Below are 12,475 nucleotides of genomic sequence, written 5' to 3'. Positions count from 1 at the left end.
GTTTGGAGCAATGTCTTACATGGCCAGTTATATGTACTTTTTAATTAAGAACCAATCCAAAACCATGCGTTATTAATAGGGATGTAAATGATATTCAAATATCAAAATCACTTTTCGGTTATTCTGCACGTGTTTAGAGGTCTTCAAACCAATCTGAGTCCAACGTTACCGAACAAACCTACAGGTTTTGGGCCAGGTTTGGGTCAATTTTCCGAGTTAGGGGCTATTGACAAGTGCGTCATGGCAATGTAAACACGCACTGGACTGACGTCTTTCATCATTTTGCCACAATTCACTGTTAAGTTTAAAAGAACTTAATATTTATAAAGGCATCTCAAGACATCTGCATTCTGTTTTACAATTCGTTGTGCAGGACTGTCACATTTTTTAGACACTTTTAACTTTAAAATAATTTCAATATTTTCAAGCTCATCTCGAGACACCTGTGTTCTGTTTCATCATTTGCACTGCATCAAGCTTTTTCAGCGCTGGTGTCACAAATCGACATTCTGATGAAGTTCAGGTTGCGAAGAGGACTTAATGTGATGTTGCACATCATTCCAGATTGTTTTTCACCTGGCAAGTTTCAGTGCTTGATAAACGGTGAGCCAGTGTTTTTTCCCCCTTTTGTTCTGGTGTGCAGACAACAATTACATAAGTTAAATGCTGAATAATTTAAAAATCAAAGCATCCTGAAGAAGTCCTACAAAGCGTAGCTTTCGCTGCCTCATGGAAAGTGAGCCTGTCCAGGCAGAACTACACATTTTCCATTGAAATATGGCCTACTATGTTGCAGGCAGTGACAGAGATTATTTTTGTTCAACTTTAATGTGATTTTATCATTTGACGATCTATGTATTATGCTATTGTGGCTCATAGCTCACCGTGCACTTTATTCCCTGCTAATCTGAGATTGTGTTTGATGCATCCGTGGCAATAAATGTTCTTTATTCCCAAGTCCCGATAAATAACACAATAACCGTTCATGAACTCTTGCGGTTAACCAAATATTACCAAAGATTACCTTGCACATATTTAGGATATGAAGGCACATTTCTCTTTATCATTAAACATTAAATGCATGCAGGACTTAAACATTGTAAAGTCCTCTATGATGTTACACAAATTATGTCACTTGTATGAATTTAAACCATCAGCATTGTACACAGCCAGGTAAACTGCACCTTATCTTTGTGTTTGGAAGAGTTTTGTAAATCAACAACAACAACAACAACAACAACTTACATTTATATACATAGTATAGGGGGAATGTCCTCAACCACCACCAGTGTGCAGCATCCACCTGGATGATGCGACGGCAGCCATAGTGCGCCAGAACGCCCACCACACACCAGCTATTGGTGGAGAGGAGATGGTAGAGTGATGTAGCCAATTCAGGGATGGAGATTATTAGGAGGCCATGATAGATAGGGGCCAATGGGGGAATTTGGCTAGGACACCGGGGTTAAACCCCTACTCTTTACGAGAAAGTGCCCTAGGGATTTTTAATGACAGAGAGTCAAGACCTCGGTTTAACGTCCCATCTGAAAGACGGTAGATCAGACACTGTAGTTCTCTGTAGTCCCTCAAATAAACGCACTGCACCTGTGAACACAGATTCCCCAAGCATGCGCTCGAGTGCCTGTGCTCGTGCTGCTGTTGTCCAGCACGCATTCGGCCAAACAAATGGTATTTCACATAAGGCTGACATTTACGTGGATTTATAATTGGTATTTCAAAATAAATATATAAATAATTTAGAGCTCGGGGCCCTTTGGGTTTAGAGGCCCCTGGGCAACGACTCAATCGGAACGGTGGTTAATCAGTCCTTGGTCACCACGATATATACTGTATATTGTCATATCACCCAGCCCTAACTTGCCATCCAGTGTCTCTCTCTCTCCCGGACTGGCATCTCCATCTCCCCTTAATCTCTCTCTCCCGCTGATTAGTTGACTCAGCACCTGCCATGAACCCTCACGGCCCGGCCACGCCCTCCTCCTCGTCACAGATAACAATCATAATTGTAAATTATTTCCCTTGATATTGTAGCTGTGATTCATTTTAATTAATAGAATTTACATTAAGGCATCTGCATGCAAAATTATATAGTCTACAAATCCAAAACAAACTGAGAAATGTGTTGCTAAATTACTTTAGCACTGTTTAAACTTCAGTAACTGAAGTCATTGCCTATCAGTGAATCTCAAATGGGGCCCGTAGCAGCATGGAAAACAAAATTTTTATTCAACTTTTGAATCAATTATACACAGAAATTGAACTGACATGATACCTTATTCACAATAGCACCATTTTCTATTTTTAACAGGAACGAAAACTAGGCCATGTGGGATAGTTTACCGGCTCATTAAAGGCACCAAATGTAGAAAGCTGTAAAAAGCCTTATTTTCCAACACTCATGTTGTCTGAAGTGTTTTGTCTACTGAATTTTCTTGGAAAAATATTATTTCAACTAGTACAGCCCATTGAAAAGTATGTACATTTATCCCTCACAGATAGTAATTTCAAAAATCAAAGATGGCGCAGCTGTGAATAAGGTCAACTGCTACAAAAAGACTCTATGGGAGTAGACCTAAATGGAATGATAATTTGATAATTTGAAATTGTGACTATTCATTTTATTATTTGTACAGTCCTACTGCCTATATTGCCCATGCCAATTGAAATTGTGACTATTCATTTTATTACTTGAACAGTCCTACTGCCTATATTGCCCATGCCAATATCCGCCACTGTGCAGACCATTAATAAAGAACATCACACATTTCTGGTGAATGACAGAATGTCTCTTCCTCAACAAACACACAAATGCTCTTCTCTCACCCTCTCCAAGGCTGTAGCGGATACGAGCATCCCAGGCCAGAAGGGTCACTCTGTTATCGAAGCCCAGCATGACAGACTGGCTTAGGCAGAGCAGACTGAGTGCATAATTGACTCCATCAAAGCCCTGGAGAGCCTCCAGTCCACAGATATCCCTCAGCATGGCCTGACTCCTCTCCCGCTGTCGTTTACTCTTCTGTCCACGCTCCTTATACACCAACAGGGAAAGGCAGTCTGAGACAGACAGAGTGAAGAATACAGATTCATATAACGTGAGTAATGCACATTCATAGACATTAGTCAGGGTAGACTAGACACCATATTTAATTAGACACAAATGAAAACAAGGCCTTGTGGGATAGTCAAATACAATCTGTTGAAAATTATGTTTTGTTCAGTACCTTGCTGTTCAGCCAACAAAACATTTAAAGTATGTATTTCCCCAAAAAATTACAATAAAATAAATTCAGTGGAAAAACTAAAAATGAACAACAAAAAACATGGAAACTAGATGTGATTAAAGGGATAGAAATTCTGTCATAATTTGCTAACCTTCATGCCATCCCAGATGTGTATGACTTTCTTTCTTCTGTAAAACATATATTGTGATTTTTAGAAGTGTATTTCAGCTCTGTAGGTCCAAACAATGCAAGTGAATGGGTGCCAAAATGTTCACGATCCAAAAAGCACATAAAGGCATCATAAAAGTAATCCATACGACTCCAGTTTTTTAATCCATATCTTCAGAAGTGATACGGTAGTTGTGAGTGATATTTAATTATTTTTTTGCTAGAAATATTTCTCCCTGCCCAGTTGGGGGTAGTATGCATGAAGAAGGTGAATTACCAAAAACACGAGAAGAAGAATGTGAAAGTGAGCTGTTTCTCACCAGACCTATCATTCTGCTTATGAAAATATTGATTTAACTGCTGGAGACTTATGGAGAAAGAGCTGAGAAATTCCTCTAAAAATTTACATTTGTGTTCAGCAGATGAAAGAAAGTAATATACATCTGGGATGGCATATGGGTGAGTAAATGATCAGATCATTTAAATTTTGGGGTAAATTATTCCTTTAAGGCCTTAAGAGAGTATAACCTAGTAAATTAACTGTATTTCCATTCCTTACAGTCTCGTTTTCATGCGTGTCAAATTAAACATACTGTCTATACAGCCTCCGCTTACCAAAAGTACATAAAAGATTACCTTGCACATATTTTTGGATATCTGTACCTTGGTAAAGTACTATGGTATTTACCATCTGATACCATCACCGTATATAGTACAGCCACAGAACTTGTTTGTAAACAATGATAAAATATAGGGAGGTGTTTATGTATTTTTAGTTTCAAAAAGAGCCTAAAGCACAAATGGTGACCTATTTTAATTTTATCGAATATATGGTAATATGTTCAAGTAAAGTATAATAATATATGGAAATATATTTTAGTAATGACAAGGTATAATATAGTTATGACAAGTCATGTAGCTAAAAGTATGCATCAAGTGTAAATAAAACAGTGTGACTATCTAAATAGCACATGATGTACTCGAAACTTTAACAGACAATAAAGAGTTAAAGAAATATTCAGAGTTTAACACAAGTTAAACTGAATTGACAGCATTTGTGGCATAATATTGACTGAATTTTTCCCTTTCATGGTCATTATGGATGAGAGACATTACAAACAACATATATTTTAAAGAGAAAATAAGGCTTTGACTTTATAACTTTACACTTGTGTTCAACATAAGAAACATAGTGAGCAATGATGCTCCCTGGTTTTCACTGTGCGTTCTGTGCACTGGCATCATTTTTGCGATTGAGAGAGTCATAGAAATGGTTGACTCCCTGATCAGTGCCCTGACTACTGAACTAGGGAGCTGATTAAGATGAGAACAGCTCAAAAAATGCACAGAATTTGACTGAGGAATTAATACAAGTGTTTTTTATAAAGTTACAAGCTTCACATTTCTGCCTTTAAATCCTCCACAAATTGGCTCCATTCACCTCCATTGTAAGTGCCTCACTGTTACATCGATTTGTGCTTCTTTTGTTTTTTTAAAAGGAGGGATGAGTATTCTTTGCGCTAATCAACATTATGCAACATATTCTGTCGATTCAGCTTAACTTGTATTAAACCCAGAATATTCCTTACTGTTGAAAGTCTGCTTTTTCTATACAGACTAACTGGGCAGTTCAAGACTGTTCCCCAAGCTGACATTATACAGTATTTGCATAATGATCAAGAACTCACTGTTGACCAATAACACATGCACTTGGGACATTACTAAGCCATGAATGTCTCTTTCCATAGATTAGTGTTAAGTGCGTGGTACCATCAAGCTATAGTCTCTATGACGCTTTCACTTCAGGCAAGAGATTGCATGTTTTGGAAATGTGGTGATGTTTTATTTTGATGCACCTGTACTATAGTACATTCCTCCTCATCACCAGACCTCTAAAACAGTACACGTAAAGTCGAGGTTCTGTCATTACACACATGCTTCAAAAGACACTGTGATCCCTTACAGCAGCTGTAGGGGACACACCTATTAACAATGACAGTTTCAAGCGACACAGGGAGAGGAATCCAAAAATGACCTAACCTTTAGCGAAGTTCACCAAATGAAATTATGTAAGTGTACAACACTGGCAATGCAAATGGTTATGCATATTATATGAAATACTCTTTTCACATCTTGTTTTGAATATCTCCGGTGGAACAAACAATAAGATAATCCAAATGACTAATGACTATGTTCTTAGGGGGAAAAAAGACACATTCAATGGCAAAAAAAAATAAAAAATACTCATTTTTGTTATTCATGGTTAAAGCTACAATATTTTGAGCAGTTGTGTGGCTTGAGCCAACAGACCAAAACTGGGATGGTTGGCACAATGTTAAAAGATTATAGTTTCAGGAGGGATACATCTGTATGTATGTACAAGGAAACATTCAGATCTGCCATAAAAGGTTATTTTTTCTTACTTTACAAGTCATGTGTCAACCATTCCCACTCACACTCTTCATAAATTATGTTAGCATGTTAAATATCTTGCTTGCAACATTATCACGTAATTTTCTCTAACATTTTAGCTGAGTGAAGAGGGTCTCTTGTTAGGCTAAATGAGTGTGGGACCTTGAGTGTCATGAGGTCAACTTTCACAAACATTTTTGTGACAGCATCCATTAACCAGAAATTAAGTGTGCAAACCAACCTCGATCTGAATTTCACATACAAACACAATAACAGTATTTTCTCCTCAACAGACTGTAAATGTAGTCTACAATGTAACTGTTGGTCCAGGAACAGCACTTGTGAATTGCGACATCATGACACGTGCATCGAGAGTCATTCCGATGTCCCGCATATCGACCATGCCAACAGTTTGCATACCGTTGTGAGAAAAAAACAGCCGTACTCAGTAGGAAAGTACGTGTATGCGACAAAACAGCTCCTTAAATCTAACTTTTGTATCTGAACAGTTGTAAACAGCGTACTTAGTATAGTTTCAAGTTTTTCGCGTAATTACCTGCAACAGGCGAAGGTTTCCGTAGAATCACCCATCTGTTTTTCCACTTTAAACGTAAAGGAATAAAACGAAAATAATGGTTATTTATATAAACAAACAAAGGAGTTAAATTATAAGTGACAGAGAAAATACGTTTGCATTTTAGGCACCTTTTTTCCCTCTCGGAATCTGACTTGTCCCTCAACGACAACTGTATCCGTCATCTTGTGTCATGGTTCCTGACAGCTGTGTGCGGTCCGCAGCAGTAAGGGGGTCACTTTCAAAATAACCTACAGAACTGTCTGCACTGCTCGAGCACACTCTCTCACACTCACACAGCACACACATACATTGACCCACCCTCTGAACAGAGACCCAGACAACAGGGTAAAGGTTTGTACAGTTGTTCACTGGGTCAATGTGGCAAGTTAAGAGTGGCAATTAAATTTACCGCACCTGGCCCAGAGATGCAATCATTCTAGGAGGTCTCTGACGGGGGAGTTTGTGGTTTTGGAGAAATATAAACAAACGTGGCATTGTGTGATATTTTTCAAATATTTATTTATTTAAATGACTTTTCACTTATTTATTTTTTTACCATGCTTCACAATTTATTTTTTGGTACTTTTCAAATGCTTTTTATGTATAGATTTTATTGTTTTAGTCTTGACCCAGTAGACTTTAAATATTAGGCCTTAACTATGAAAATTCATTATAAAGGCCTATATCATTTATAACACGTTTAAAACTATGATAATCTAAACAGAGTAAAATGAACATAAACAATTTCAATATTTGCTGTGTGAAAATTATAAAAAAGGGATGTGGCAGTGAAGAGCATGCTTGAGATGAAATATGAGACGAGTGATGTTTGAAGAAAACTAGGAAAATTCAAGGTTGCCTAAATCACTTGTATTTTTATTTGGGTGTCATTTCCACTCAAGCTGTAATTTTGCCAAATTATTAAAATATGTATTGTCAAAAATTGCAATGACGAAACTGAAACGGATTCCAATTATAGGAATTCATAATAAATTCATATGATTTTTTATTTTTTTATCTATGTGCTCTTTTTCAAAACACAATTAAATATTGATCACAAAAAAAGGTATTCATAATAAAGAAATATATATAATTATGGTAGTAAACAAAAAATTAGAACTGGTCATACAAGACTTATTTATTTATGTAAATATTTATTTATTTGACAAATTTACTTCCAACTCAGACATTTCCCAGAGAACATTACTGTATGTTGCGCACTGGTCAACCTGCCAGTGCAACCTGCAGTACCATCACATATAAGTCACGGCAGCTCCAGAGCTGGTGGAGACAGCAGAGAGGCTAATGCTGTTGTTTTGTGTGTAGGAAGCCAAATAAGAGCCAGCTAAGCTAAAAAAAAATATTATTTAGTACTTTAAAGCTGATTTGTGTAATTTCTGCACCATTTGTGCCACCAAATAGAACTGCAAAAATTTACTTTGTTTTCAAACAGCTTTTCGAACACTTTCCCCATCTGCAGTTGATCAAACAAAAGGATAGTCCCGCCCCCAACTAACACCATCAATGTTGTTGGGTCAGGCTGGATTGCAAAACAAACAGAGCAATTTTGTTTAGTGCCACAGAGACACAGTGTTTTACAGTTTTCAAGAAAATCAACCTACAGATAGCTTCAACATTTCTATATTCATTACTTTTATATCCTAGCTTTCTATTCGAAATTGTACTACTTTATTCAATTTAACAAAAAGTATAAAGACATACACTACTACATAACAGCTTAAAATACAATGCTGAATAAACTGTAAAAAGTATCATTCTTTCTGACGCACATTCATTCGGCTGTCTCTTTGACTGCTTGCATTCATTCACACATTTCTGGGAGACGGCTTTCTTAATTGGAGTATCTTCCACGTTGAATTTATTTTTGATGTAGCATGTAAGTCAAAATAATAAAGAGATAATAACATTTATTACTAAAGTTGACAATTCATGAAGAATGATAAGGGACTGGTAGTAGCCGTATCGGTGTTCTTATCAGAGCCCTATAATTTATATTGCAATGCTGTGCGTCTAAAACTAGCTTTCAGTTACTTGTAACTGCTTTAGTTTAAGCCTGTTTCACACCACAAACATAAGCAGTGTTTAAGTGGCACTGCAGCGTAACTGCAGCAGCAGGCATGCATTGTCCTATCACAGTAAAAGTGTTTCTGCCACGCAACAGCGCTACAGCTCTATACAGAATATAAAGTGATATCTAAAGTTTCTACATTGAGTATTTCCTTTAATTACTGCCACAGATTATAAAAGAGTAATTGTGAATGGGAGTGTCCATACAGCAAGGGGAGACTGCACATTATTTCTGCATTTAGAAGAGCGTGCCTGTGTTTGTGCTGCTGTAGTCAATCAGACAGTCGTTACAAGAACTTATAATAATACAAACTACTGAAGAATACTGTAGAATTGGTGTTTCTGTAAGTCAAACCTTTTTGGATAATTTTTATTTTATATACTTATTTGATTTGCTTAGAAATAAAAATACTCACTTATGATGTCAGACACTTTAGGAGGCTCTACACTGAGGTTTTGCTGGTTTTCCCTGGAAGGCACTGGAACATTTTCCAGTGTAGCAGTGTGTTGCCAATGTTCTTATTCCAAATACCACTAGCAGGAGGTCTTTTGTGGCTTTCTTGGGGTCTAACCATTTCACATGAATAAACTCTTCTGCACTGATGACTGTATTGGGACCAGTTCTCACCTGAGATTTATTTTTTAAGATTTATGTTTTCATTTGTAGGTATTTTTCAGCATGATCTTGTGTGCATAGCAGGATCTAATATGTCATATTCAATTTAAGCAGCCTAGTCTGTGTCTATGTGCTGCACTTAGATTCACTTAGATAGTTCTTGTTGTTGTTATTATTATTGCCCCACACTGTCTGTGGTAGACCCTGTGTTACATTTTGTCCTGGTGAGTTTTGGGGATGTGGGAGGGGGTGGCAGTCCATGAAAATTTTGGCGTTATGGAAAGAGTCATTTGTTAAAAAAAGTTTGAGAAAAAAAAAAAAGTTTGAGAAAACCTGGAGTAAACAGACACTAGGGTAACTTTGACATAGTGATGGGCATGGCTCTTGCCTGAACATCTGTAGTTGATGCCTTGGGAGTGAGAACTTGTTGAAACACAATCTTAAAGGTAAAATCTTTACCTTTTTGAACTCGGGCAGGAACTACTCAGGTAGATTCTGTGGCTGTTATTTCTGGAGTACATCACAGGACAAAATTATTTATTATGGCATTTGATGCAAGCAGTACAACCTGGAGAAAAAAAAATCTCATTCCATATCTGTATGACTTTCATCAGAGGAACACAAAAGAAGAAATTCTGAAGAATGATCACACTGCTTTTCCACAAAATAAAAACATACAGTCACCAGGAAATATCAAACTCCAAAAAGGATTTTAAAAAAGCACCACATATTAGGGGATGTTTCAGCTAATATCAGCTTCAATCTTGGTCTGTTCCTCACACAAATCTATTGTCTGGATTGGAACAAGGGAGTTATCTGAGTTACTGTAGACTTTGTCAGTTTAAACCAGTCTGGCCATTCTCTGTTGACCTCTCTCATCAACAAGACATTTCCGTCCACCGAACTGCCACTCACTGGATGTTTTTTAGTTTTTGGCACCATTCAAAGTTAACTCTAGGCACTGTTGTGTGTGAAAATCCCAGGAGATCAACAGTTACAGAAATACTCATACCAGTCCATCTGGCATCAACAATCATGCCATGTTCTAAATCACTGAGATTACAATTTTTCCCCATTCTGATGGTTGATATGAACATTAACTGAAGCTCCTGACCCATATCTGCATGTTGTTATTCACTGCACTGCTGGCACACAATTGGCTGATTAGATAATCACATGGTTGTTTGTTGGTGCCAGACGGGCTTGTTTGAGTGTTTCTGTAACTGCTGATCTCCTGGGATATTCACGAACAACATTCTCTAGAATTTACTCTGAATAGTGCAAAAAGCATCCATTGAGATGCAGTTCTGCAGATGGAAAAGCCTTGTTGATGAAAGAGCTCAATGGAGAATGGCCAGACTAGTTCGAACTGACAAAGTCTATGGTAATTCAGATAACCTCTCTGTACAATTTTGGTGAGAATAATAGCATCTCAGAATAATATTCTGAGATGAGGGTTGGTGCCGTTTTGGTGGCATGAGAGAGACCTACACAATATTAGGCAGGTGGTTTTAATGTTATGGCTGATTGCTGTATGCTTCTGCTGAAGCTATAAGTCCACATTATAATTTTTAAAAATTCCACCAATTAGAGAGTCACATAAACAACCCATTTCCAATTAATGGGGAAAATGCTTCTGGAACCAAAATGGCTGAAAAAGTGGTTGGGCATTGTTTTGATCTATAGGGACCAGCATCCAAAACACAACATAGGCTATACATATGCTTATCTATAGGGTTTTGACCCACCAATGCTAATGATGGCAACAAACATTCAGAAATTGAAGTCCCTTACTAGGGATAAAAAATTAATTGATATATATTGAAGACAGTTGTTGCTGTGGTTGCAGTACATTAATCAATGTATTTGCAGACAGAAGCGTGTGGTTTTGTAAATAAAAATACAGCATGTCCTTAGAAGAACTGCAGCATTTTTGTATTGTGCATATCCTCATGTGTCTTTCTCTCCATCCTTTTGTCTCTCAGTTGCTCTTTCCTCTTCGCACCATTAATTAGCCTATCTCTGATATACGTCTTGGCTGAGAGCAGTGCCTTCACGTCCTCAGGTCAATGAGACATGTCCGACATTGAACAGTAGCCATTAAAATTTTGTGTGTGAATCTTAGAGACAGTGTGACAGGCCAGAAGGTAGTGTAACCTTGCACAATGAGATAACAGCACAGAGGACTCCATGGGTAGTAGTGCGAAGAGGAAACATCAAGTCAGAGTTCTATTACACATTATGAGAGCGGTTAAATTTGACTCAACATCGATGTGCCCATGAGTAAAAGTTCAAAACAATTCACAGTGTCAGTCAACTCAAAGAGCCAAACCATTTACCCTCTTATAGGTCACGTATATTATTATGTATAAGCAACATGATCACAATGGAGCACAGTGTTAGCACTGAATGTTTTGCACACCCATTTTTGCATCCAATCTGCCAAATTCTGTTCAAGCGCTACTCTGCGCAAAATTTTCATGCCCATGAAATTTACAAAATTACACATGACGGACATGCCCATAAATGATCTCTCTCTCCCGCACCATATTCCGCAGTCTGCCTTTATCCCTCTCAGAGGCTTGATTAGCCTGATAAGGGACCGGGTGTGTAGAATCACGACCCGGCCCCGCCCTGCCACAGTTAGGTTTAGGGTTAGTGTTAGGGTTAAGGCTGGATTACACTACACAACTTTAAAACTGATTTTAGCCCCGATTTGCAGTCAAGCTAGTCGGTGCTCATCTACGCTGCAAGATTCCAGCCGAGCATGTGGTGAGACGAAGTTCAGAAATGAAATGATGCACAAACATCCATAGCGCAGCTTAGATTTCAAGCAAATGGGAATTGCTTGCTGGTTAAGCTGGTATTTGTAGCAGGTTTCCCCAACCACGACTGCAACCATTGCCTTAAGCCTGTCTTTTCGTCATTCAGAGCAGCAGCAGCAACAATAACACCACCAGGGTTGTCACACTGAATCCCATCTACATGAAGAGCACCTCGCACAAGGAGAGGAGGCCGCTTGCCTCTTCCTCTGACCCTGGGTGGGGGAAATGGAGGAGCAGGAGGCAGAGCGGAGGGCGCCCTCCTGTGGGAATATTTGGAAACGCCCTCTCTCTCTCTGACGACTTTTATTTTTCACTGAGGAATGAATTGTACTGTAGTCACATAAACAGAGTGTCAGAGCATATGTTTTTTGTAGATGTTGCCATGGTTGATAGCGCTAAAAAAAATACATTAAAATAGTATTACACACACATACACACACACATATATATATTATATATATATATATATATACACACACACACACACACACACACACACACACACACACACACACAGTACTGTACAAAAGTGTTAGGCACTTAAGCA

General features: G+C 38.0%; 1 protein-coding gene across 1 annotated transcript in view; it reads right to left on the bottom strand.

Annotated features, from left to right (window-relative positions):
- The window catches only part of LOC127651262 (protein Dok-7-like), a 48,015-nt gene extending 41,357 nt beyond the window's left edge, over positions 1-6,658 (bottom strand). Inside the window, 3 exon segments of the mRNA XM_052137013.1 lie at positions 2,845-3,075; positions 6,379-6,424; positions 6,528-6,658. Of these exon segments, the coding sequence (XP_051992973.1) occupies positions 2,845-3,075; positions 6,379-6,424; positions 6,528-6,581 (331 nt within the window). The 5' untranslated portion in view covers positions 6,582-6,658.
- Positions 6,659-12,475: the final 5,817 nt, after the last annotated feature.

Source organism: Xyrauchen texanus, chromosome 11 (genome assembly GCF_025860055.1).
Source record: "Xyrauchen texanus isolate HMW12.3.18 chromosome 11, RBS_HiC_50CHRs, whole genome shotgun sequence".
NCBI classification, from domain to species: Eukaryota; Metazoa; Chordata; class Actinopteri; order Cypriniformes; family Catostomidae; genus Xyrauchen; species Xyrauchen texanus.
This window is presented reverse-complemented; position numbering and strand designations above follow the sequence as displayed.